The sequence below is a fragment of the Sceloporus occidentalis genome, unplaced genomic scaffold, assembly GCF_023333645.1.
Source record: "Sceloporus occidentalis isolate IW3139 unplaced genomic scaffold, rSceOcc1.0.p SCAF_1, whole genome shotgun sequence".
Taxonomy (NCBI): domain Eukaryota; kingdom Metazoa; phylum Chordata; class Lepidosauria; order Squamata; family Phrynosomatidae; genus Sceloporus; species Sceloporus occidentalis.
Genome location: NW_028316981.1, coordinates 173,637,830 through 173,662,432, shown reverse-complemented (window position 1 = coordinate 173,662,432; position 24,603 = coordinate 173,637,830). Strand labels below are relative to the sequence as shown.

At 40.3% G+C, this 24,603-nt stretch overlaps 2 protein-coding genes across 14 annotated transcripts in view; one reads left to right on the top strand and one right to left on the bottom strand.

Moving 5' to 3' along the window:
• Positions 1-14,856, top strand: part of LOC149322756 (gametocyte-specific factor 1-like) — a 28,845-nt gene extending 13,989 nt beyond the window's left edge. For 6 of the 10 annotated variants that reach the window (XM_089482743.1, XM_089482767.1, XM_089482750.1 and 3 more), the window contains 6 exons: positions 5,241-5,379; positions 6,089-6,215; positions 6,905-6,988; positions 9,034-9,076; positions 11,054-11,097; positions 14,536-14,853. In XM_089482743.1, the coding sequence (XP_089338869.1) occupies positions 5,254-5,379; positions 6,089-6,215; positions 6,905-6,988; positions 9,034-9,076; positions 11,054-11,097; positions 14,536-14,576 (465 nt within the window). In that variant the 5' untranslated portion in view covers positions 5,241-5,253 and the 3' untranslated portion in view covers positions 14,577-14,853. Of the gene's footprint in view, positions 1-2,315; positions 2,405-5,240; positions 5,380-6,088; positions 6,216-6,904; positions 6,989-9,033; positions 9,077-11,053; positions 11,162-14,535 lie in introns of those variants that run through there. The other 4 variants (XM_089482784.1, XM_089482726.1, XM_089482717.1 and 1 more) reach the window with 4 other exon arrangements.
• Positions 1-24,603, bottom strand: part of NCKAP1L (NCK associated protein 1 like) — a 139,695-nt gene that overhangs the window by 103,481 nt on the left and 11,611 nt on the right. For all 4 annotated transcript variants that reach the window (XM_089482573.1, XM_089482610.1, XM_089482618.1 and 1 more), the window contains exons 3-4: positions 20,848-20,908; positions 19,479-19,529 (exon numbers count right to left, since the gene is read on the bottom strand). In XM_089482573.1, the coding sequence (XP_089338699.1) occupies positions 19,479-19,529; positions 20,848-20,908 (112 nt within the window). The remainder of the gene's footprint in view (positions 1-19,478; positions 19,530-20,847; positions 20,909-24,603) is intronic.

Below are 24,603 nucleotides of genomic sequence, written 5' to 3'. Positions count from 1 at the left end.
CTGTGAATCACTAGGGGGTGGAGCTAGGAGCCTAGCTTGATATAACTCCTCCCAGAGGTATGCACTGTTAGGTTCTCCTGTAATTTTTTTTCCTTTTTAAAGAAGGACCTTTTTTGGGGGGGGGGGTCAGATGAAGTGAGTCAGACACTTGCCTTCAGAATGAGCTAGCAACCAAGAGATCTCTATAAAGTTATATCCTCAGTAGATTGAGCTCACTGACAGAGATTGGTGAAAAAGCCAGGCCATCAGCTGCCCTTTACATTGGTGTTTACCGGGGGATTTTTTTGTGGACAAAGCCCACTATCCTGTTTCAGTGATTACGTACTTAAAACTTATCAGTATGAACACTGAGGGAACTACTGCAGTCACCTGCAACACTTGTGGGATGTTGTCTTCTTGCCTAGAGATGTGAGGAACTTCACATGCACTAAGCTACAGGAAAAGAGATACAGTACTACCTTAACATTAGGAGGAACATCTTAATAATAATAATAAAATATTTATTTCTAGCCCGCCTTTCCAATGATCAAGGCGGATTTCATACACAAGCCAGTACAGCATACCAATACAATATAAGACACAATAAAAACAGCAAAAACTTTACATTAAAAATTGCAGTAGCAATTACAAATTACAAAATCTAGCTAGCTCGAAATACTACAACAAAAACAGTAAGAGAGGGGAGGGCTACATCAGGGAGAGCTAGGGAAAAGCCTGTTGAAACAGGTAAGTTTTTAACTCCTTCTTGAACTGGTCAAGAGAGGTGGCCGAGCAGAGCTCACCGGGAAGCGAGTTCCAGAGCTTTGGGGCCGAGATAGAGAAGGCCCTCTGCGTTGTCATGGCATATTTTGAGTCTGGAACTCTCAAGAGTTGCTTCCCGGCCGATCTGAGAGCGTGGGGCAGATTTAGGGTTGCCATAATTGTCCACTTTTACCAGGGACAAAATGTGGAACAAATTCAAGACCAAACTGTAGGACAACTGCAGGACAAAACTCAGCCCAAAATGTAGGACATTGAAGAAAAATGGTGGACCTTAAATGTCCTACATTTTGAGCTGAGTTTTGTCCTGCAGTTGCCCTACAGTTTGGTCTTGAATTTGTCCTACATTTTGTCCCTGGTAAAAGTGGACAATTATGGCAGCCCTAGGCGGATTATATGGAGAGAGACGGTCCTCCAAGTACCCTGGGCCCAAGCCATTTAGGGCTTTATAGGTGATAACCAACACCTTGTATTGCACCCGGAAGCGAATAGGCAGCCAGTGTAGATCTTTAAGTACCGGTGTTATATGGCTGGCCCTGGAAGCTCCAGTGACCAGTCTAGCTGCCATATTCTGGACCAGTTGCAGCTTCCGAGTTTGGTACAAGGGTTGCCCCATGTAGAGCGCATTACAGAAATCCAAACGAGAGGTTACCAGAGCATGTACCACTGTTTCAAGGTCCCCCCGGCCCAGGAAGGGTCGCAGCTGGCGTATCAACCGAAGTTGATAACAGGTGCTCCTGACCATCGCATCCACCTGAGACGTAAGGTGGAGTGACGAGTCCAGAAGCACCCCAAAACTGCGAACGGTGTCCTTCAAGGGGAGCATGACCCCGTTCAGGACAGGTGGACAGTAAGAGCTATTCAACAGTGGAACATACTCCCTTGGAGAATGGTGAAGAGTCTCTTTCCTTGGAGGTCTTTAAACAGAGGCTGGATGGCCATCTGTCAGATATGCTTTGATTGAGATTTCTTGCATGGCAGGGGGTTGGACTGGGTGGCCCTTGCGGTCTCTTCCAACTCTACGATTCTATGATTCTGTGCTCTGAGAAGAGAGGTCCTGGACGTTGAATGAGAATGATTACTATCAAGGGGATTTTGTCATGAGATTCAAAGGCTAATGCATTTCTAGTTCTTCAGACAAGCTACAGTTGGCCTTCTGTATCCATATATTATTTATCCATGGATTCAACCACCTATGGCTTGAAAATATTTTTTAATATAAATTACAAAAAGCAAACTTGATTTTGCCAAATTATGTATGGGACACTATTTACTATGCTACTGTATTTAATTGGACTTCAGCATCCATGGATTTTGATATGCATAGGGGTCCTGGAACCAAACCACAGTGGATATTAAGGGCCCACTGTATCTTCTCAATATGATATGATTACTTACAATACTTCTGTGCAAAATCCACAGTGATATCTTAGGACCAACTGAAGCATCATCAAAGGGTATAAGCTTTTGACTGTCCCAGAGCCCTGATTTGTTGTTGTTGTTGTTGTTGTTAATTGCCTTCCAGTCAGCCTGACTCATGTCAACCCTGTGGATGCGATATCTCCAAAAAGCCCTATCTTCCATTGCTCTGCTTACGTTCTGCAGATTCAGGCCTGCGGCCTCTCTAACTGAATCTGTCCATCTGGTGTGTGTTTTCCCTCTCAAAAATTTTGGGGAACTCAGAATGCTTGCCTGCTTTTGTGGGTGGTCAGTTAATGCTAATAAAGGTATTGTCCAGCAGTGGGTTTGGATTTCCCTTATGTCCCTTTTGTTTTTTGTTTACTCCAAAGCAAACTTTCCCATACTCTTGTATAACATTCCGTGAGGGTTGCAGACTGCAACAAGCTGAAAGCTGTGTTGTTGGTTATTTTTGGTTAAACCACTTCGGCGAGCTAACACACATTTATTCATACTTAAATCCTGGAAGACAGGTGGAGAGCATCTGGATAAAAATTAAAGGGGAGGGAAACACCAGGGATGTTGTTGTAGGAGTCTACAACAGACCCCCAAGTCAGACTGAGGAACTGGATGATGCCTTTCTAGAACAGATGACCGCACACTCAGAAAGGAGAGATGTAGTACTGATGGGTGACTTCAACTATCCTGATATTTCCTGGAGGTCAAACTCAGCCAAAACATTAAGGTCTAGCAAATGCCTCACTTGCCTTGAAGACAATTTCATTGTCCAAAAAGTGGAAGAAGCAACAAGATGATGAGTTATTTCAGATCTGATCCCAACTAACAGGGATGACCTGGTAAATGAGGTGCAAGTGGTGGGATCCTTAGGTGGGAGAGATCATGTACTCCTGGAGTTTGTTATACAGTGGAAAGGAGAAGCCAGGCATAGTGAGACATGCATTCTAGACTTAAGGAAAGCTGATTTCGGTAAACCTAGGGAAATGCTGGGGGTCAGGAATACTAAAAGAGAAGGAAGTTCAGGATGGATGAGAATTTCTCAAACAGGAGATACTGAAGGCACAATTTCAAACAGTTCCATTCAGGAGGAAAAGTGGGAGGTGTCTCAAGAAACCAGCCAGGATGGATGACTAAAGAGGAATTCAAACAAATAATGAGCATGTGTAGAGGTAAACTCAGAAAAACAAAAGCTCAGAATGAACTCAGGCTTGCTAGAGGTTAAGAACAATAAAAAGGGCTTTTGGGGGTATATCTGTAACAAAAGAAAGAAGAGGTAATATGGTGAAATGCTAAGGGACAGAGAAAGGGCAAAATTACTCAACACCTTCTTTGCCTCAGTCTTCAGAGAAAAGGCAAAGGGTGCTCAACCTGAAGAAAATGGAGCAGAGGACACAATAGGGGAAATGCAGCACAGAATAAGTAAAAAGGTAGTACAGGAACACCGGTTAATCTAACTGAATTTAAGGCTCCAGGACCTTACTCCAAGGGTATTAAAAGAGCTGGCAAATGTAATCTCAGAACTCCTGGAGAATAGAAGTCCCAGCAGACTGGAGAAGGGCAAATGTTGTCCCCGTCTTCAAAAAGGGGAAAAAAGAGGACCCCAGCAATTATCATCCAGTTAGTCTGACATCTATACCAGGAAAGATTCTAGAGCAGATCATTAAACAGAGAGTCTGAACATCTAGAAAGCAGTGCCATAATCACAAAAAGTCAACATGCGTTTCAGAGAAACAAGTCATGCCAGACAAATTTTATCTCTTTCTTTGATGAAATTACCAGCTTAGTAGATGAAAGGAATGTTGTGGATGTAGCATATGTTAATTTCAGTAAGGCTTTTGACAAGGTTCCCCATTACATTCTTGCAAACAAACTTGTAAAATGTGGGTAGACAATACAACTGCTAGGTGGATTAGTAATTGGCTGACTGGCCGAACCCAAAAGGTGCTCAACAATGGCTCCTTTTCATTCTGGAGAGAAGTGACCAGTGGGGTCCCACAGGGGTCTGTTCTGGGCCCAGTGGATGATAGAATTGGGGTCATCCATATCAAATTTGCAGATGACACCAAATTAGGAGAAATAGCTAATATCCCAGAGGCCAGGATCAAAATTCAAAATGACCTTAATAGATTAGAAAGCTGGACCAAAGCTAAATGAATTTCAACATGGAGAAATGTAAGGTCTGCGCTTAGGGTGGAAAAATGAAAAGCATAGATATAGGATGGGGGACACCTGGCTTAACAACAGTACATGTGAAAGGGATCTAGGAGTCGAAGTAGACCACAAGTTGAACATGAGTCAACAGTGTGATGCAGCAGCTAAAAAGGCCAATGCAGTTCTAGGCTGCATAAAAAGACTTATCTAGAACAAGGGAAGTAATAGTGCCACTCTATTTTGCTTTGATCAGGCTTTACCTGGAATACTGTGTCCAGTTCTGGGCACCACAATTCAAAAAGGATATTGACAAATTGGAGCATGTCCAGAAAAGGGCTACTAAATTGGTGAAGGGTATGGAAACCATGCCCTATGAAGAACAACTTATGGAGCTGAGTATGTTTAGCCTGGAGAAGAGAAGGTTAAGAGGTGATATGATAGCCCAGTTTAAATATTTAAGGGAAATATTGAGGATGGAAGTTTCCACTTAAACATTAGGAGGAATTTCCTGACAGTAAGAGCTGTCCGATAGTGGAACACAGTGCCTCGGAGAGTGGTGGGGGTTCCTTCTTAAAGAGAGGCTGTTGGGGTAGCTTTGATTGAGAGTTCCTGTTGGACTGGATGGCCCTTGTGGTCTCTTCCAATTCTGTGATTAATGAATAAACCATAAGGATGTTTTATGTGATGATTCAACTCTGGGGACTTTCCATGGTGACTTCAGGGGTCTACAGTGTATTTTGAAGTCAACTATATAGTGCTTGGAGGGAAGCTCTCTAATCAGTCTGTTTGTCTGACTACTGCTTTTGCAATTTTGTATGTTTTTGGCTATGCCAGGTTCTTTTTTTGGGGGGGAGGGTGCAATCTGAGAGCTGGAAAAGGATTTTTAAAAATTATAATATATATTTTACTTATAGCTACACTATTAGGATGACCAGTCTAAATGCAGAAGAAAACAAATCCCCGGATCCAGAAACACTGTTGCAGTGCCCCTATGACAAGAACCACCAGATCAGAGCCTGCAGGTTCCCTTATCATTTGGTGAAGTGCAGGAAGGTAAGAGGACACTGGGCAGTGGTGGGGGATCCATAAAAGACTTCTGTTCTTGGGATGGCCGACAGCATGTTGGAATCAGAGAAAATGCCTCACGGGATATGATATGTGAATCCCCTCACAATGGGAAGTTACAGCTTACCACCTCTCTGCTTGTTTTCTTACTCCTGCAATGTATTGAACATTAATACACATGTGCAAAACTCAAAGATAATTGGAGGATGATGCCGCTGCAGCTAGCCATCTAAATTTATCAACAGTCCTCTGCAATAGTATATAAGTATAGTGCCCAGGACATCAATGCAACAGATGCCACAAATTCTGTCACCTTGCAATGCCAGCTCACATCTTATTTTGGATAACATGCCAGCTTAACCTTCTCCTATGTGAGCCACACCATAAACTGCATTATTCTAGGAAAAAGTCCTAGAAATGAAGAATAAACCTGAGGTTCCAGCAGTACACTATGCTTCACTGGAAGCTGTGGTTTCTAAATTCTAGCAGAGGTGCCACTACCTGGCCATACCCAAGACACTGCTGTTCCTACTGAGAAAACTTCTCCAAGTCAGCAATAGAGTAAGGAATCTTCTTTAGCTGATTCTTGTATTTCAAATACATATATCACTCCTTTGCTAAAATCTTTAGGGGAGCGCAAGCTGGAGAGGGCCATACTCTGTGCAATAACTTTCTGGTGTTTCTTTCCTCTCCCCAGAACAACCAGACTGTTGCCAAACAACTAGTAGCATGCCCCTATAATGCCCGTCACAGAATACCTAAGGAGGAGTTCAATTCACACATTGAAACTTGTGAAAATAAAGTTTCCATAGAACCATGTGAAGGTAAGAGGATGATTTATTTTAACTCATCTAACTGCTAGCTACTGCCTGCACTCTGTGTGCAATATAGCTGATGTACAAGTAAATTTACCTAGGTAATGCTGTGGTTGTTCTCCATCCAAGGAAGATGGAAGTTACTATCCAACAGCAAAGGCTACAGGTTTCCCATCTTTGAACACGTAGCCCTTGGTGTTGTACAGTAACTCCCATCTTCCTTTGAACCTTGCTAAGGATAATGGGAAACACCTAAATACCAGGCAGCAGATCCCATCTGATCTTGGAAGCTAAGCAGAATTAGCTCTAATTAGTACTTGGATGGGAGACTGCCAATGAGTATCAGTGCTGTGGGCTATATTTCAGAGGAAGGAACTGGCAATACCATCTCTAAGTATCCTTGCTTAAGGTAATCCTATGAAATTCATGAGGCTGCCATAAGTCGAAACATGACTTAAAGGCATATACACAACCAAGGATCATGGGTGCTGAACTCCAAATTCTAAAGGACCACATGTTTCCCACCCTGATCTCTACTGATACTCTTGCCACTCTTAATGGAAAAAAAGTGCACTGTGTCAAACAGACTTGTAAAAAAAAAGTGAAGTCTCTCAAGCATGGAACAGCCATACCTAATCCTAGAGTTAACCTCCACAGCTAGAGTGTCTAACTTTTTCTCCTTAAATGTTTGCTTGTAGCTGCAGCAAACAAACGCCTAAAGGAAGGAAACAAGGAAAAGACAGCCTGGCAATGCCCCCCTCCAAAGGAAGACTGGGAGGCTGGTGAGCTTTGACTTCCAAAATGCTTCATCTTGTAGAGTTGCAAAATACAGTGGGTACTTGGTATCTGTTGGAGTTTGGTTCCAGGACCTCCTGTGGACACCAAAACCCATGAACACTCATGTGCTCATTAGTCAGACAAAAAGTTACAGAAATACTGTGGCATTGCAAAATCGTGTCCCTTATATAAAATGGCAAAGTCAAAGTTTATGTTTTGGAATTTATATTTTTTAAAAAATATTTTTTTATCTGTGGATAGTTGAATCTGTGGATGCAGAGGACAGACTATTAGGATTTGAATCTGAATATGCTTAGCATGTTACAGCAAAACTGCATTGGGAAATTTTTCCTTTCAAGCATGCTTATTTCAGCTTTTGAGGCTCTGTTCTCTGGACCAACATCAGTAAGGGCTATTTTGTTAAAAAAAGTACAGGGACAGGACCACTTTTGTGGTGGCCTCATATCTCTGGAATACTTTCTCACAGACCCCTTCTTTTTTTAGCCTTTAGGTGGGCTCTAAACTTTTTTCCCCTTCCAGTTAGCTTTTACATGATGTGGTACCTGAATTTTTATCTATTTTTTTAATGTTTGTATTTGGTGCTGTTAATTTCTATCTGAGCTATTGAATGTTGGCTGTTGAGGCTTTTCTTTATGATCTTAATATGTTTTAATGTTATTCATTCAACTCTGATTCTTCTGAAATCCTATTGTGTTTTATTGACCTTCTATGAACTACCTTGGAGGGTAATCTATATCCCAAAAGGCACTCTAAAAACCCATAAAGTAATAATTGCACCCCACAATCCTCCCATCAGACTTATTACAACCAATTGTTATCTTACTTTTCTCATTATCTTCAGCAGCTGATTGCTAGTTCAGTTCTGTAACTTTTTGTCTGACTAACCCTCTGTGATATGGAGGAACCTTGGCATCACTTCTTAATCTTTTAAATTTAGTGTGAAGAACCTAGAGATATGCTTCTGGATAGATGATCATGAAAAGTGGCCCAAATATTTGTTTGTGTCGCCTCCCAGCCCACAAGGGCTTCCTAAGGTGGTGAACAAATAAAAACCCATTTAAAAATACTGATATAAAAGTGTTTTTAAAACACATTACAATAGTATTTTAAACTCCTAAATGCATTCTAAAACAATCCTAAAATGTAGTTTTTAAAACAGTTAAAATAACCATTTCAAACACTGAGGCCTGTTACAGACCGCCAAAATAAAGCTGCTTTGGGTCTCTTTGGAGGTATGCTATTTAAATTATGCATGGGTCCTAAGAGTCCAGAGGTCGCGCCAAAGCCACACTCCATTCCTAAGCACTCGAGTGCAGCTTTGGTGCAGCTTCCGGATTCTTCGAATGCATGCATCATTTAAACAGCAGACCTCCAAAGAGACCCGAAGCAGCTTTATTTTGGCAGTCTGTAACAGACCTGAATGTCATGCAGAATAGCAATTTAACCTCACTAGTAGATTAAAAGAGATGCGGCCAGCCTCACTTCTTTGGGCAGGGAGTTGCACAGTTGTGGAGCTGCTATGGAGAAAGCCCTTTATGTGTATCCATCAACATAACTTCATGAAGTATTGGGAAATGTGACAGAGTTTCCTCTGAAGATCTCATATTTCTGGCAGGGTCATATGGGAGGGAGAGCTAATGTGGCATAGTGGTTTTAGTGTTGGACTGTGACTATGGAGAACAAGGTTCGATTCCCCACTCAGCCATGAAACCCACTTGGTGAACTTGGGCAAGTCACACTCTCTGTTTCCTCAGGAGAAGGCAGTGGCAAACCATCTCTGAATAAATCTGGCCAAAAACCCCAAAAAAAACCCATGAAAGCTTCACTTTGGTGTTGCCATAAGTCGGAAATGACATGAAGGCATACAACAACATATGGGAGGAGGTGGTCTTTCAGATCTCCAGGCCCCAAGTCATTAAGGGTTTTGTAGGTCAACACCAGCACCATGAATTGGGTTTGGAAGCAGATTGGTAAGCAGTACAGTTCTTGCAATACCAGTGTTATGTTTCTGTTTATTCTTTCTCTTTAGATGCTGAAGAAGCTCCTGCTCGTCCTTTTGTGTTTGGTGCCAGGTGAGTCTTGACTGGAAAATGGCAGGGACTCAAATGCTGATAGAATGTAATTGTAGAGAAGGAGGAAATTCTGGTAGCAGACCACTGTGCCCTATCACACAATGCCAGTGGGATAGCCATTCACAAACGAGGCTACTCTGGTAGGCCTAGCCAGTCACAACACAACCATTGAAACAGAAAGACAGGCTTGGAGGGCTTTACTTTGAAGCACTCTTAACTATGCAGTTGTTCTAAAAACTGAAATTATTATAAAAGTAGATTAATAAATGACTTTAACATGTAGTATAGCGAGCCAGCGTGGTGTAGTGGTTTGAGCACTGAATTATGACTTTGGAGACCATGGTTCAATTCCCGCTCATATGTGTGAAACCCACAGGGTGACCATGGGCAAGTCACATGCTCCCAGCTTCAGGGGAAGGCAGTGGTAAGCCTCCTCTGAACAAATCTTGCCAAGAAAACCCCATCATAGGTTTACCTGAGGGTTATCATCAGTTGGAAATGACTTGAAGGCACACATAACATGTAATATACCCTGAAGGCACCAGATTCTGATTTTGGAAGCTAAGAAGGATATGACCTCATTAGTACTTTTATGGGAGCAGTGTTGTCACTAGGGTTGATATGTCACTGTGTCACCCTGCACTGAGCTCCCATACACACCATACAGAATCCTTAGGAATGTTTTTTGTACTAATGTTACTCATAAATTGTAATTCCCATATATTACTAAATGTAACGGCAGTAGTTGTGACATAAACAACTAGCAAAATTAAAAATATACCTTTAAATTAAAATATCATATGCACAAGTAGATAGTTTCATCTGGTCAAAGAGAAAGTTTGGTAGGATGTGATACTTTAATAATTTTTAAAAACAATTTAAAAATGCTAAAAAAAAATTAAAAATTAATTTTTTAAAACCTGGGGCATCTCCTTCCTCCTCCCAATGAGTCTTGCCCCACTCATACCATCTCTTCAGCATTTTAAAGGGATGCAGGTGCCCATTTCAAAGCCCATTTCTGCCAAAAGGCAGGTGTTGGAGAGCAGTGGTGTCATTCCCCCTTAGTGTGTCACCTTTTACGATCTACACTCTGTGGATCCAACCTAATGACACCACTGGATGGGTGCCAGGGAAGACCAGCTGCTACAGGCTATATTCAGAAGAAGGCAAAAGATAACCACCTCTGAATAAATCTTGCCAAGAAAGCCCTGTGATTAGGATTGCCATAAATCAGAGTTGACTTGAAAGCACATAACTAAACCAGTGAATACAAAACCAGTGTATACAAAAGTCACAGCTGAATAAAGGATTTAAGAAACACTTGCAGTGTAAACTGGCAGAATGTAGACTCTTGTAGAGCAGGGTGACATTGTCTTTAACAACAATGACATAAATCAGTGAAGACCTTTTAAAATATATTCTCCTAGAGGAGATTCCACACTACACTTTTATCCTTGGAATTGCCACTCTTTGTTCGCTTAGTCTTAGAGTACAAAGGTGACTGTTGAATTAAATCAATTATGTTATGGTTTTCTGGGTCCCTCCATCCCAAACTTTATTTGTGGCATCTCTGTGTATGTGCCTGCTGGACATACTGGCGCTGCAATGTATACAGTGAAAGCATTATTAAGGGTGTTCAAGGCTATAGCGTATTTATCCAAACTTTCCTCCTGACACTTTCTGGCAGTATTTCTTACTGTTGATCTGTGCTGAGGAATTACCAATAACATAGTCCACTGCCACAATGTCAGGGTATATTCTACAGCAGAAATTGGAATCTAGTATTGTGAAGGTAGCCAGAACAGAAGCTGCTGTATCTTAATTAAAGGGCTCCTTCTGCATTGTGACATGAGCTGGTCCCATTCAGCCGTTTTGTGCCACCTGAAGTAAAAGAATACTTTTCTAAACGGTATAAAAGATGGCTGTATGTTTTGTTTCTAAAAACTAATACTTACTTTTGTTTCTTAATACACACAGCATCACTAGGAAGGAAACCTACAATCCAGTTCTTTTTTCCAATGGTATGAACAGGATCTGTTTTAGGAGTACTGATAATATATAGTAAGACAGCTCCTCTACTTTCACGTATGTTCTTGAAATTTTAATCTCCTCTCCTCAAAGGAATAACATTGCTACTTATTATGTACTACTGTCCTTGTGCCCAGTATCTTTTGGGATCAGGTTTTCAATCTTAAACTCCCCTTCTCCAAGTACAGTAAGTTGCTATATGTGTTGCAAAATTTCAGAATAGAGCAGAGAACTGTTTTGAAGGTGTTTTTTTTAAGGGAGTGGAATTTAGCAAGTAGGCCATTATACATTTTGTTATGTTCATTTTTACAACACATTGAAAACATAGAATACAAAGAAAATATTGATGATGAAGATGACTGAAGTAGTTAGCAGTGTGACTTTCATGAAGGCAATGGCAAAATAATATCTCAAAACTGATGCTTTTAATTAAGTCATTATATCCAGCAAAGGAAAAATATAAGACTCCCACTAAATGTGTAAGTGCCACCATAGTCTAGTAGTTTGAGCGTTGGACTATGGCTCTGTAGATCAGGGTTCGAATCCCTGTTTGGCCATGGAAGCGGTCACACACTTTCAGCCTCAGAAAACCATGTGACAGGTTTGCCTTAGTGCTGTCATAAACTGGAATGGAAACAACTCGGAAGGCACACACGAACAACAAATTATGCAACTCTTTATGCATTTTTGTAAACCGCTTTGATCTGTTGGAAAGGTGGTATATAAATATTATTATTATTATTATTAGAATGTATAGATGGTCAGTTTCCTAATACACGCTCCCTGCCAGCACACTTTAGGAGCAAAAGCTGTAGCAATAGGTAAGCATGTGTGGAACTGCAGACAGAACTCTTAAAATAAAACATATATATCAGGGTGGGCAACTATGGCAGGCCCAAAAGTCAATCCTCTGCCCTTTTTGAAAGCAGAAACATTAAAAAAACAAAAAATTGAGGGCCAGGGAGCCAGAATTGTCTTGGGGGAGATATTTTCTGCCCCTTGGACCTGGGGTAGTGGTGGCATAGACTGTCACAAAGCAAAGCAAAATAAACAAACCCAAAGTGCCCATGAGCCAACTTCTATTTTTAATGATATTTATTAAGTTAAACAGTGCAGGGGACCACTGAAATGTATTTCAAATGTCAATTGCCAGTTCTTGAAACCTTCAGAAGTAATGCGCCCTTCCCTTTTTGGCCAGTGCAAGGGCAAGCTGGAGGCATCAAGAGCGATTAATGCAGCTTGAGGAGCAATCCTAGAGCTATACTTTGCCCACCCATAATGTATATCTAGCCAGCTTGAGGTGTACAGAGTATCATGATACAAGATCTAGAATTAGTGTGAATAATGAGGTGATCATGTTTGCTGCTGACACTTCGTTTGTTAAGTGGTGAAGAGAAAAATGTTGACAAGTGCTCAAGAAGAATTTCTCCAACATGAGAGAATGTGCATTAAAAGTTCAAATTAAAATTTAGTTTAAACAAATGTAAAGGTATGCATGTTAAGACCAAAATATACCAACTTCACACATACACTGACCAAGTGAGTTGGCAGCAACTAACCACAAAAGAGATCTTGGGGTTGAGACAGATGGCTTAATGGAAATGCAAAACACTGATATTAGGAGTGGGCAATTGCAGCAGGTCTAGGGACCAGTTTTTTTAATAGTGCAGTTTGTAGCTACTGTTCTAAAAACTGATATAATTGAGAAAAGTTAGCACACCAATAGAATCTTACATAAATCCACAGTGTGACCACATGTGGAATACTGTGCAAGAGTTCTGTTCAGTGCACCTATAGAGGATATTGTAGACCTGGCAAAGGTGCAGAAAAGAGCAAACAAAATTGTGAAGCTGGTGGGGTAGGTGGGGGGGTGAGTAAGAGGAGACATGACAGAAGTACATCCTATATATACTCATGTATAAGTCCAGAAATTTTAGTCAAAAAATTGGCCCCCCAAAACAGAGTCAACTTATCCATGGGTCAGTGTAAGTACTGTACTTTAATTCTTATATTAAAAAGGAACCATCCTCTGTGAAAGGCAAGAATATAATCTGTCTTTGAAGCACTGCCCCCCCCGCCCCTCTATCTCATCCATCCCACCTTTAGTGTGAGCAAAAAGTTATGCCTGGTGGATTTTTGTACATTTTTGGCATCATTTTTCTTTGCTTCATCCTTTAAATCTTTTTTCCCCCATGTCCGTAAGTTTTACCCTCAGCTTTTCCATGGGTCACATGAAAATCCCTAATTTTGTCCCCAAAATCTGCCCTCAATTTATACATGAAATCGACTTAGTTGAGTATATATGGTAGTTATGAATCTTTCAGAATGCTAAAACCCAGGGCCATCCACTGAAATTGAATGATGGGAGATTTGGGTGGGATAAAAAGAAGCACTTTTTCATACAGCCCATAATTAAACCGAGGAACAGTCACAAGATGTAGTGATGGCTTTCCAGCTTGGCAGCTTTAAAAGAGCATTTGATAAATGTACAGAAGTTAGAGTCATCATTTAGCTACAAGAGTGGCTAATTTATCACTTCTGTTATCAGAGACAGTCTGCATCTATACGCTGTGGAAAGGAAGATGGAGGGTGCAGTTGCACTCATGTTCTGTTGATGGGCTTCCCATGGGCAACTGGTTGGCTGTTGTGTTGACAGAACATTAAATTAGACAAGCCCTTGGTCCGATGCAACATATCTCATTTTAAATCAGCCCAAAGGTTAAAAAATCAAGAAGCTTTTTAAGATGATCCAGAAGAGCTATCAAAAATGGGACAGAACTTGGTGGGGGGTGGAACAGAAGTATAGAAAAATTCAGATTAAGCAGAAACATACAGCTTTGAGGAAAGCATAGGCTTTTCTCTCCTTTCTGGGAGAAATCCTGCGCATCCTAACTGAAACAAAACAAAAAGCAATGTATAAGTATAAAGAGTTCCCTGTTATCTTATTCCAGGGTTTACGGTCCAGAACATTTGTGTATATGGTCTTTATCTTCCATATGTGTGGGAATAATAACAGTCTGCCCGAATGTGCTACTATGAGTGCAAACATTAACTAGCAATTGTCTAGAGCAGGTGGACATCCTTCTCCACAAACAGCTGTAAAGGCTGTTCAACAGTTGAACACACTCCCTCAGAGTGTGGTGGAGGCTCCTTTCTGGGAGGTCTTTAAACAGAGGCTGGATAGCCATCTGTCGGGTAACAGTACTGTTACAGTCATATTTTTGGCAGGCCCTGGGGTAAGGAAATGCTCTCCTCACGTTCTTCAAAGTTGATGTATGTTAAAGTTGTAGAACAGATTATGCAGCTCCCCCCTCCCAACTCTCAAACATTATTAGCATTAGAGAACATTATTGTAAGAAGACTTCAGAATAATTGCAGGCCAAGACATTAACGCATCAAAACTAATACTCACTTCCAAATATTTTTTACAGGCATGCCGGGAAATCACACAAAAAGAAGAATTCAAGACTAATTTTTAAAGTAACTGCAGCAGACCTTTTAAACCAACTTTTTAAAATGTGCCTTTTAAAACCATCAGTTCCAGTTTTAAAATAAATTGTTGCCTGCCTGCAGTGTTATATTTCTTTAAATCCTGTCTTCTCTTCCAAGGACTCAGGGCCACAAGCATGGTCCTATTATCCTCCAGCCACCGACCTTCATCTCCTACATTTGTTCTTCCGCAACCATAGTTAAAACTGAACTGTTCACCTTATCACCATACCTATAAGTTTTACCATTTGCCCATTTTGGTTGGCCAATAAAGGTATCACTGATAGATTTTTGTTTGGATTTCTTAAATGGCCAACACAGCTACCCTTGCACAGCTTTCTCATTTGTTAGTCTTGTGCTTTTCTTCAGTTTTGTGTACTTTGTGCAACTATGGCTGATGCTTAAAATATCCTGCTTAATGACATTATCAGAGCTTATAGCATCACCAACACTTGCCTCTTGTGACATCACTACATTTCAGATTTTGTCCCTGAAGTCCCAGAGCCTGGGATAGTCTTAATCTTATAACAATGGTATAAAAGAAGTCCCTTCTCTATTTCAACAGTTGACAGTTCAATCTTATACTGGAAGGAAAGTGAGATTCTGTCAGTTGTCAAAATTTACAATTTCTATGATGGGAAAACAATCTCAACAAGATGAAGTAGTGTAATCCTATGAGTATTGAGAAAATGGGAAATTCCATGTTGAGTATGACTGGAAAAGGAATATTTAAGACTAGCCTCAGAAGATTTTACCATCTTGTTAACGTCCATATCGAAATGCAAAGGGATCTTGTAGCCCCTTTGAGACTAAAGGCCAGTACAGACAGGCCAAAATAAAGCTGCTTCAAGTCACTTTGGAGGTATGCTGTTTAAATGACACATGTGTCTTAAGAGGCTAGAAGCTGCCTCAAAGCTGCACTCCAGTCCTTAGGACTGGGGCGTGGCTTTGGCGTGGCTTCCGGCCTCTTAGGACACATGCATCATTTAAACGGCATACCTCCAAAGTGACCTGAAGCAGCTTTATTTTGGCCTGTCTGTATGGGCTCTAACTGAAAGAAGGTGGTAACATGAGCTTTCATAGATTTGAGCCTACATCCTCAGAAGCATTTGAGCTCATGCTACCAACTTGTTTCTTTCAGTTAGTCTCAAAGGTGCTACAAGATCCCTTTACATGCTGATTTTCGAAGGGAACACACCTTTGTCTTTCTAACACTTTGAAATCTAAAGTGAGGCAAGTAATGATCAGGAAAGCGCTCTTTCCTGGCTGTGCCACCTTATTCGAAGAATATTTCCCCCAAAAAAAGAGAGCCATATATGTAACTACAGTAGGCCCTTGCTATCTGCTGGGATTTGGTTCCAGGACCACCACACCTATGGATACCTAAATCTGTGGGTACTCAAGTTCCATTATATACAATGGCATAGTAAAATGGTGTCCTTTGAACATAATGGCAAAATCAAGATTAGCATTTTGGAATTTACATATTTTAAAGTAATTTCCAGGTGTGGGTGCTTGGATCTTTGGATAAAACCTCTCTGGATGTGGAGAGCTGACTATATCCACCAGCTAATTGGGAAAATATTGAAGCACTGTTGGATACACCCCTTCTTTTTAACTGGCCCTTGCCTGCCAGTTCCAGTCCCCCCTCCTTTTCCTATCAGCTAGTTCAATTGTATGTGACTACTAAGCACCCTTAGTCCTCATTTGGCTGTGTTAGACCAGAGTAAAACCCTAAAACATTTTTTTTAAAAAGGAGATGTGGGGAGAGAGCTCTGTATTAGTTCTTAGATTAACCAGCTGTAGTACTGAATTAATGCACTGAAATCCATTCAGTGTGCATTCACACACACTTAGCAATAAACCACAAAGAACACATTCAAGCTTACTTGCAAAAACATGCAAAGGAGTGCACTTAAATTGTTTAGTAAGATCAGATACCACTGTTGCCATCCAATAGTGATCATATTCATTACTTCCTACTTACTGCCTTCCCTTCACAAGGATCATGTCACATGCAATCTCCAGCACACTCCCCTATGATAAAAAGAACTGTCACCCCTAGCACATTGTTTTGCCACAATGCTTGGCTTTAAATAAACTGTACTGTTTAAATAAACTGTAGACTCCTATGAATGGTGTCAAGTTGTCTTCCGATAATATGCAGCAACATCTAGGGTTTAACTAAAATGCCTCCCAAAACACTCTACCATCTCAGTCACTGCAAAGAGACAGAAATAGCATGCTCTGTCCAGCTACTCTGCTGAGGAAATGTCTCTAACCTCTTTCTCAGACAAAATCAACAGATGGTACCTAACCTTGGATGCAGTACAGTCCATAGAAGAGAAGCTATTCTCCTCTACAGTTTCCTTGGAACAGTTGCATCACCAGCAATATCTAAACCATCCTTTGCCAATGTGGTGAGCTCCAGATGTACTGGCCTACAAATCCCATGATCCTGCAGTTAGCACAGCTGTTCTAAAGGCAGAGGAGTGAATGTTTCTCATCCTCCTTCCAACCCTTCATATGACAACACTATTTTTTTTAATGAATCATACATTTATTTTCTATTTCACATTATCAGCTACCTGTTTGAGGCCTACTGTCTGAGAAAAAGAGATTAATATTTTAAATAACTTTTAGAATCACCTAAAAGATCAAAGAAAATGAGCAAACTTTCATATTCACAGGAAAGCACTTCATTAGGCATTTCGGTTTAACCTAATTTAGTCTGCACAATGCCTCTATTTCTACCTGTCCTTAAGATGACTTGGAAGCAAACAGAAGGTGTTTTTCTTTTTTAAACCAGGACAAGCCAATAAGGCTCTCTCCACTCCCTTTTTTATTAATCTCCAGCCTGGATGGTAGGTGACCTTGAACAGGATTCATTCTGTGACCTTTTTGTTGGTCCTAATAAAGATGTTCTGCCCCTGTGGCTATTGCCATTTATTTTATCAAACCTGTTGTTTGTTTTGACTTCAAAGCTTTGCTTCAAACCAGCCACTTTGAAGACTCAAAAGGTGGTGAAAAAAACCCTACTGCCTCCATCAGCCTATTCCAAGTTGCCCTTGTAGGTTAAATACTGTACCATTTACACTCCAAAACTGTCTTGGTCTTGATTCCAGTTCTTGGCTATTTTAGAGCTTAGAAAATGGACAGAAAGAGTTTGCCCAGTCCCTAGACAAGACTCCCACCATGCGGCTGGAGGAAACGGCTTGCTATTGATTAATCAATTGTGAGCGGTCATATCTAATTCAAATAAACTCTCTTTAACTTAAAAAGATTTTTGTTTAAGCATGACTCTTCTTAAAATCCTCCAGTCTCCTATTTGCATTTTTGAATTATGCTACCAGCAGGATCTCCGCAAGAGAGATTGAGCATTTTTAAAACCACTGATGTGGAAAAGAGGAAGATTACTGCACGCAGACAGCAGCTCCCCTGTAATTTTATTATTTTGACATAAGCTGTCAGGGTTTCTTCTGCCCTGTTTCAGGTTTTATTGAATTGCAACACAAGTCTTAGGGAAAGTGCATCACAGCAAGAGAACAATTCACTTTTCAAGGTCCATCTTTTCTTTGGCTCAGGGGATTTATCTTGCTCTCAAGGAAGACAACCTTGAGAAGGTCAAAAATAAAAATGGCTCAAATCAGGATGAGTACTTTCAGTTCTTGTAAAGCTTTTAATTGTCTTGTTTTCTTCTCACTCTCCCTATCCAGAAGGGAAGCTAAGGCTGTGTTTTTGCTCAGATAAGAGTGTAATGTTTTATCTTACATGTCTTTATCACAGACTTCAGGAAGCCTGAGCCATCTATATACCCTCCAACATTTCACCAGTGAAAACTAGAACACCTGTAGCCAAGCAACATCAGAGTGTGGCAAGAGTTATTAATGAGGAAGAACACACAGACTTGGAAAGGCTGCAACAGTTCACTTTTGACTCAGCCTACTGGGAAGTGAAGGGCCTAAGCAGATCCTTCTAATCCTGGAAACTAAGCAGGGTCAGTCCTGGTTAGTACTTGGATGGGATCCTGACAATGAATGTCAAGCACTGTAGACTATATTTCAGAGGAAGGAACTGGCAAAAGCACCTCTGAGTATTTCTTAGCTAAGAAGATCCTATGAAATTTTTGGGGTCACTTTATGATGACAGGCAACTTGAAAGCACACACCCACACACTGAGAAGGGCAGGATTCTGTCCCTCTTCCATGCTGAGACCAAAGTACGTTTGCTCTTGGAACTCAGGTCCAAAACACACTGCATACTTAATCCAGTTTGACTGCTTTAACTGCCCTGGCTCAATGCTAGGGAATTATAGGAACTGTAGTTTTGTGAGACACTGAGCATTCTCTATCAGAGAGCTCTGGTGCCACAAAAAACTACAGTTCCAACATTTCCTATCACTGAACCAGGACAGTTAAAGCAGTCTCAAACTAAATTATTTCTGCAGTGTGGTTTGGACCTCAGTTTGTATACTGAAGTAAATTGAGGACAAGGGGAGAAAGTGGGAAGAGAACAGAGAAACTGGGACATTTTAAAAGCAGCTATAAAAATTGGATGACAGAATTAATTGAGGCTGTCACTTCCAAATCAAATAGAGGGTATGCATTTGGTCAGCTTTTGTTGCAAATTACGATCCTACCTGGATATTATTATTATTATTATTATTATTAACATTATTTTATCCAGAGAAACAGCTGTGAGCATGAAGTTGTTGATAAGACTGGAGCCAAGCACCAGCAAGGCATATGTGTGCTGTCAGCCTCAATATCAGATGTATACATTTGACATGATATTGAGGTCTATCCCATATTGTTAAGAGTTCTCATCCAGTGAGATGTGCTGTATCTTTAAGTGTTCTGATGCAACAAGATAGAACGCAGCTCACCTGTTGTTCAGCGTGACCTAGAGATCTTCTAGCCAAGGCAGCAGCTGGAAACTAGAGGGAAAAAATATGCAGGAGCAGAGATGGTTATCTTGTGTCTCTCAGCACCAGGGAATTTTTAAAATTTAGTCCCAGTTTCCAAATGGCACCAAGCATCCCTATATGTGGATGCTATGAAGACAAAACTACCCTATGCATATGCAATGTTATTTGATAATTAAGAAAAACATGCCCAATTTTTCCAGCCAGTATAAACTAAAGAACAATGTTAAGGTAATTAATCACTTACAGTCCCCTGAAGTGAAGCCTGTCCAGCGGCTGGTGCCATTTGCCTGAGGCAAACTGCAGACTACAATGTTGGCTTCTACAATTTTAGCTAGTTGTATTTTTAAAGTAATTTAGGCTTTGCTATAACTATTGGTATATGCATGAGGGAGATTATGATAAATCCCAGACTACTAAAATAAGGTGTAATTAGGTGAACATGATTTAGTCTTGAATTACTGGGCATTATTCTTTGTGAACTGTTGTCTGTGACAACTCAGAGCTTGCATCGCACCTGCTTAGAGGCTGACAATTTGGAATCATCCCTCATATTATGAAAAACCCAGGCTTGCAAACAAACACTAGCACAGGAAAAAGCAGACTAAATTAGAACACAACTTCATCTTGTTTCTTTTTTCCTTGTAGGGAATATTTTATATGGAAAAGCATTAAGAAATGTAGTGAGAAAGGGTACTTTCCACTCTGCCACTACAGAATTCTGCTTCACTTGTTCCTCCCTTTTTGCGGACTTGGAGTCTGTAGTCTTGCTCTTCGCGGGAGGGGCAAGTTGGGTGAGATAAAATGGTGGGTGTGTGCCTTGGGGGCACGCACCATTATTTTCAGTGGGACTTGAATATTTGCAAGTCGCCATTTGCGCAGGGGGGTCCTGAATGGATCCTCGCGAATTGGGAGGGCCATTGTATTTCATTCTGCTGCTATGTGTAGACAGTGATTCTCAATGTTTGTCCTCCAGACATTTTGATCTTCAACTCTCAGAATTCTTGAGCATTGGCCATGCTAGTTGGTACTTGTGGGAGTGAAATCCAAAACATCTGGACAACCAAAGGTTGAGAACCATTTGAGTATAAAATATCTCTGACTGAACTGCCAGTACCTTTTCTCTTACCATTAATTGAGTACACAATCTTAAACCAGCCACTGTCCTGGGGTTGGGAAATGTGTGACCACCCAGATTTTGCTGGATTACAAGCCCCAACTTTGTTGAGCATTATGAATGCCTGTCTTGTTTTCTACTCTGAGACACATGACATTTAGTTTCAAATTTAATTAATTAATTAATTTAGTTCCTAAAGAAACTATGTATTACCTTGAAGAAATCATGGCTTCCTGAAATAGTCCAATCCATCATTAACTTCTTGTCTGTTCTCCTAAAAGAAAAACGTTTGTTTTTTTTAAATCCCCAGGCAAGAACTAAATGTACAGCTCTGCTATTTATTATTTATTTTAAAAAGGTGGGTCTTCTTTCATACCAAGAGCCACCCTAAAGCACCTAATCCTAAACCAAGAAAAGCAGTAGACTCCTAGAATATTAGCACAAATACCTTCTACATCAGTATTAATATTAGTATTACTCCTTGGCTAATTTTAAGGCCAAATTGAAGACACTCTTGTTTAGGGAGGGACTCCAAATTACTGCTTGTTAATCCGCTGCTTACTTTGTCTTTATTGTATACTAGTTAGTATTATTTTAAATATATTTTAATCACGTAATGTTGTTTAGATTGTACGCCACTTGGCAAGTTTTTATTCTTTTTATTCCCTTATTTTATTTGACCCTTACTATGTAAAGTGCTGTGCAAACTTTACAACGGTCTATAAATAAATGTTAATAATAATAATAATAATAATAATAACAATAGCTGAAGTGATGGTCCATGGACTGGTGCTGGTCCCTCGGCCATTGGCTGTCAATCCCTAGTGATTTTCCAGAAAAGAAAGTAATGACAGTAGCCAATGGACACAAATATGAAACCATGCTTGGCACATTAGTAAAAAATATTAACTAGTCCCCTGGCCCATCAGATAAGTTGGGAAACACTGTACGCAAAGATTCTTGCAGCACATTTGGGACTAACTAAAAGATTTTCTAGACTAACACAGCTATGTCTTTGAATTGTACCACCTTGGGAAACATTGCTCTACATCATTTGATAACTCACCGTTGAATTTATCAACTAAAAGGCATTGTGTTTGAAGTTAGATAACTTATGCACCCCAAAATGATGATATCATTTGACACATATATGGAAGTAATGGTGCATCTGTGCAATTCATTTTAGATGTTTGTCTTGATCCAGGTCTTTTCCATGTTTCCCACATAAATCCACTTCTTCCTGAAGCTGGGAGCTATAATTTTCACAGTTACTTCTTAAGAAAGGCTGAATTGGCACCTTTCCACAATAAAGATCTCTCACTATCTCATACAGCACAGATCTCTCACTATCTTGCATCTTATCTATATACTTTAAAAGGTGGAGAACTTGAGAAATTACAGTTAATGGACAGACTACCACAATTTCACAAAGAAAAAGGCAAAAGCTCCAACAATGAAGAAAGGGATGAACAACAACCTGGAGCATGGCAGCTTAAGACTCTGTCATTGAAATATTTGTGCACAAAAGTATATCTCTTATTTTTTTAATGATTTGTTAGAATTACATCATTTCTTAAGATATAATGAGTCTTCTAGATAGTGATTAATCATACCAGGAAAAAGTGTACAATATGTAAAAAAATAACCAACGAATCAATCACTATAAAATTTACAATCCATACGATAGCATATTTAAACCACATATTAAAATTAGTTAGAGTTGACAGATTACAAACATGACAACTCCTCTTCCTTTAATGTAGAAGAGTAGTGGAAAGTAATGTAGACGAGTGTAAAAGAGGGAATTTTAGCAGGTGTTGTGTCTTATCTATTGAATGACAAGTCACACCTGCTTGGTTACTATGACATTTTCCATCACAGCTGGATGATGAAGAAAGCTATTGGAAGAAAATAATTAATCTGAGATGTGGTGCTGGAGAAGAGTTCTGAAGATAATAAGGACAGCTAGAAAGACCAACCAATGGTCCTTAGAACAAATCAAGCCTGAACTCTCCCTAGAAGCCAGAATGACCAAACTTAGGCTGTTGTACTTTGGCCACATCATGGGAAGGTATGACTCACTAGAAAAAAGGATGCTGCTTGGAAAAGCAGTGGGCAGTAGGAAGAGAGAAAGACAGATGGTTAGACATAATCAAGGAGGACATGGCACAGCAAGAACTGAGCAGAGCTGCTGAGGATAGGGAGTCTTTAAGGTGTGTCATTCACAGGGTCATCATGAGTTAGGGCTTAATTGATGGCAGTTGACAACAACAACCATCCTCTCCCCTAAATGTCCTAAAGACACCAGGTCCTGTATGCTAACCAGGGTCAGCCCTGGCTAATACTTGGATGGGACCGCCAATGAATACCAGCAGCTGTAGGTTGCATTTTAGAGGAAGGAACTGAGAAGGGGGGAAAGGCCCATCTCAGTATTCATTGCCTAAGAAAACCCTATCTCATGGGGTCACCATAAGTTGATAGGGGACTTGAAGCCACATATATACACACAACCTGATCAGTTTTGAAAGCTAAAATCATTCTCACAAAGAGGCATTCTTGAAAGGAAGGTCTATGCCTAATTTCTGAATTTCATGAAAGTTTTCCTTATAGGAGTATTAACTATTGAGCCATCTGAGGTAGTTGTGTCTTTAACAGCAGCCTGATGAGCAGAGATTAACAAGTGACAAAATTTAGCATCATGCTGTGAAATCCCTCCCCTGCTGATTTCTGCACACCAATCTCCTGTCAGAGGCTCAATAGTATATTAGCCAAGTATGTCTCACATATATCTACTGAAAGACATATTAACTGGCACAGTTATTGTTAACTTTATTTACGGTATATTTCACCTTTCCCTGTCAAAGCAGGATTAAAACCAGCTTACAAATTAAAACAAAGACAACATAGTAATTCGAACACAAAAAGGTCAACATTAAAATAAAATCAAAAGCCATTAAAACTAATTTAAAATGATCAATTAAAATAATAACAAGCAATTGAAACAATACAACTAAAAATAATAAAGAACTTTACTAGAAGCCTTTTCTTTAAAAAAAATCAGTTCTCAAAAGCCTATGGGAATAAACAAGTCTTGGCCTATTGATTGAAGGACAGCATGGAGAGGGCCTTCGGACTTTCATAGCTTGGGCAGCTACCTGGAGTGTTACTAAAGAAAGGTCCCTGCCTGTATGACCACAGAGGATTTATATAAATTCAACTTAGATAAGAAATCAAAATACTTAAGATTTCTCATATCTTGGATCAAACATGATCCAAATGGAGGCTGTGGTCAAGAAATCAGCAAATTAGGAAAGGGAAGGGCAGCTATGAAAGAACTAGACAAAATCCTACAGCGTAAAGCTACACAGCTGAACACTAGAATCGTTCAAGCCATCATATTCCCTGTTAGCATGTACAGCTGTGTGAGATGGACAGTAAAGAAAGCAGATAGGAAGAAAATTAATTCATCTGAGATGTGGTGCCAGAAAAGAGTGCTGGGAATACCATGGACAGCTATTAAGACAAACAAATGGGTCCTAGAACAGATCAAGTCAAAACTCTCCCTGGAAGCCAAGATGACTAAATTGAGGCTGCTGTACTTTGGCCACATCATGAAAAGGTGTGACTCATTAGAAAAGACAATGATGCTGAGGAAGATAGCGGGAAAGTAAGAGAGGAAGGCCACATGCCAGATGGATAGACTCAGTCAGAGAGATTATGGGCCTGAGCAGGGAGGTAAAGGATAGGGGGGCTTGGAGACGTCTCATTCACAGGGTCGCTAGGAGTTGAGATTGACTTGAAAGCAGCTATTAACAACAAGCCAGTGTGGTGTATTGGTTTGAGCAATGGATTGGGACTCTGGAAACAAGAATTCGAATCCCTGCTTGGCCTTGGAAACTCACAGTGTGATCTTGCCCATCACATTCTCTCAGACTCAGAGGAAAGCAAAGGCAAACCTCCTATGAACAA